Here is a 2,458-nt window from a genome sequence, read left to right on the forward strand (position 1 = left end):
CTTTCTTTCTTTCTTTCTTTCTTTCTTTCTTTCTTTCTTTCTTTCTTTCTTTCCCTCCTTCTTTCTTTCTTTCTTTCTTTCTTTCTTTCTTTCTTTCTTTCTATTTATTTATAATGGAGATGGGTGCTCTATCTGTATGTATTCCTGCATGGCAGAGAGGGCATCAGGTCGCACTGTAGATGGCTGTGAGCCACTACGTAGTCATTGGAGATTGAACTTGACCTCTGAGAGAGCAAACAGCGCTCTTAACTGCGGAGTCATCTCTCCAGCCGCCCTTTCTCCTTTCTTAAAGAAACACACCTAAGCCGGGCGGTGGTGGCGCACGCCTTTAATCCCAGCACTTGGGAGGCAGAGGCAGGCGGATTTCTGAGTTCGAGGCCAGCCTGGTCTACAGAGTGAGTTCCAGGACAGCCAGGACTACACAGAGAAACCCTGCCTCGAAAAAACAAAAAACAAAACAAAAAAAAAAAAAAAAAAGAAACACACCTAATGAAGACATATGTCTATCTTAAGTGATATTTAAATATTTAAATCACCATAGCATAGTATGTGTGTATACGGCAACACTACATTGTACCTCATTAATACATATAATTGTTCTCCTTTCTTATATCAGTTAAAATTTAGTTTCAAAAATAAGCCAGGTACAGTGCGGATACCTATAGTCCCATCTTAAGAAGCCAAGGCAGGAGGACTATTTCAACAAGGCCTGTTTAGGCAACACAGATCTCCAAAATCAACAAACAGGGCTGGGGACATGGCTCCACAGTATGGCACTTGCCTGGTATGGGTGAGGCCCTTGGCCTGAGTGGGAACACCAAAGTCAATACCAACAACCAAGCAGCTCCACTCTCTCTATCAGATAAACATCGGCTCGCCTTTAGAGAAAGCTAAAGGACAACTCAGTTCTTAGATTTTTACACCCTTGGGTTATTTTCCTTTTTCACATTTCTCCCCAACAAATCAGATATCCAAAAACAGGTTTCTCAACAGGTGTAGCTCATGTTTATGATCCCAGCTCTCAGGAGGCAAAGGTGAGGCAGGAGGAGTACTGTAAGTTGAGACCAGCCTGATCTTTATATCAAGTTCTAAGGCAGCCAAATTTAAGAGGTGAGACCCAGTCTCTAAAAGACACAGCTGATGCCCATTCTGTTCCTATATTTAACAGAAATTCAGTAGTCGCCTGAAAGTGAATTTATTATATTGTTGTTGTTATTGTTGTTGTTTTTGAGATAGAATTTCTCTGTGTATCCCTGGCTGTAGCTGGCCTCAAACTCAGAGAACCATCTGCCTCTGCCTCCCGAGTGCTGGGATTAAAGGTGTGAGACTCCATTGCCTGGCTGAAACTGAATCCTTTTAACCGTGTGAGCCTTCAGATCATGCTTCAGAGTAACCCAGGTTTAAATCTCATCGTAGAGATTTAAGCCAACAGGAATCTCTCAGACAGACTTCCTAATCAGAAAAACAAGAGGTGAATGGGCGGCATGATTTTTGTTTTCAGCTTACTTCCTGAAAGCAAAGATTTAAAAAACCCAGCCGCCTCGCTGATGAGAAGACAGAGAATGTTTAAGACCATATATGAACAAAACAAAAACAGCAGACAGTACATACATGGCAGTGTGGGCAGGAGTCCTCATGGTTACCCTGAGGTGTGGTGCTCACTCCAAAAATGTCCCAGGCAGCAGGAGGCTGGTCGAAATGACTCTAAAAAGAAATCGAAGCTTGTCACATGAAGCATCCACCATGAGGAAGTGAACTTTCATTTCGGTTTCATTTAAAGACTTACGAGAACAGCTGCCTCTGGCCCTCCCCTTCTCACCATGGGACCGTGCGGGTGCAAGGAGCTGCCCAGAGGGTTCCCTGGCAGAGGCTGTCAATAGACTAACCTCAGCAGAGAGCAGGACAAAGTTCTCCAACCCTGTGTCATGTTGGTGGTCCATTTCATTCACATCAGTCCTGAGATGGAAACGGTTAGTTGTAAAGGCATTTGGATCAGGCTCCTCAAATCTCAGCTCCCTTCGTGATTCCCTAGGAAACCCTGTCTTATCCTTTAACACAAGCCATATATGACTTATTGTGTCTAATACACACTCAGCCGTTCCTTTGTTTTGGTTCAAAGTATCACACACACACAGAGTTATACACATACACACGGTTCTATCACAGTTATCTCTCACAAGCATAGTTATACACATACCATTATCTCCCACATTCACACACAGTTATACAAATACACACATATACAGTTATCACACACATACTCACAGTTAATCTCACACACAGCTAAACACATACAACACAGTTATCACACAGTTATACACACGTGTACACAAGCATACATATACACATATGCAGTTACACATGCAGTTATCACACATGCATACACATACTTACCCACACCAGAATATACATCCAACTGGCACTGTGGTCTTCTAGGTGCAGCTAGGGTAAAATAAAC

General features: G+C 42.8%; 1 protein-coding gene across 2 annotated transcripts in view; it reads right to left on the bottom strand.

Annotated features, from left to right (window-relative positions):
• The window catches only part of Ctss (cathepsin S), a 28,452-nt gene extending 26,710 nt beyond the window's left edge, over positions 1 to 1,742 (bottom strand). For both annotated transcript variants that reach the window (XM_028789765.1, XM_028789764.1), the window contains exon 1: positions 1,612 to 1,742. In XM_028789765.1, coding sequence (XP_028645598.1) covers positions 1,612 to 1,637 — 26 coding nt within the window. In that variant the 5' untranslated portion in view covers positions 1,638 to 1,742. The remainder of the gene's footprint in view (positions 1 to 1,611) is intronic.
• Between the last annotated feature and the right edge of the window lie 716 nt (positions 1,743 to 2,458).

Source organism: Grammomys surdaster, unplaced genomic scaffold, assembly GCF_004785775.1.
Source record: "Grammomys surdaster isolate TR1022 unplaced genomic scaffold, NIH_TR_1.0 125849, whole genome shotgun sequence".
NCBI lineage: Eukaryota > Metazoa > Chordata > Mammalia > Rodentia > Muridae > Grammomys > Grammomys surdaster.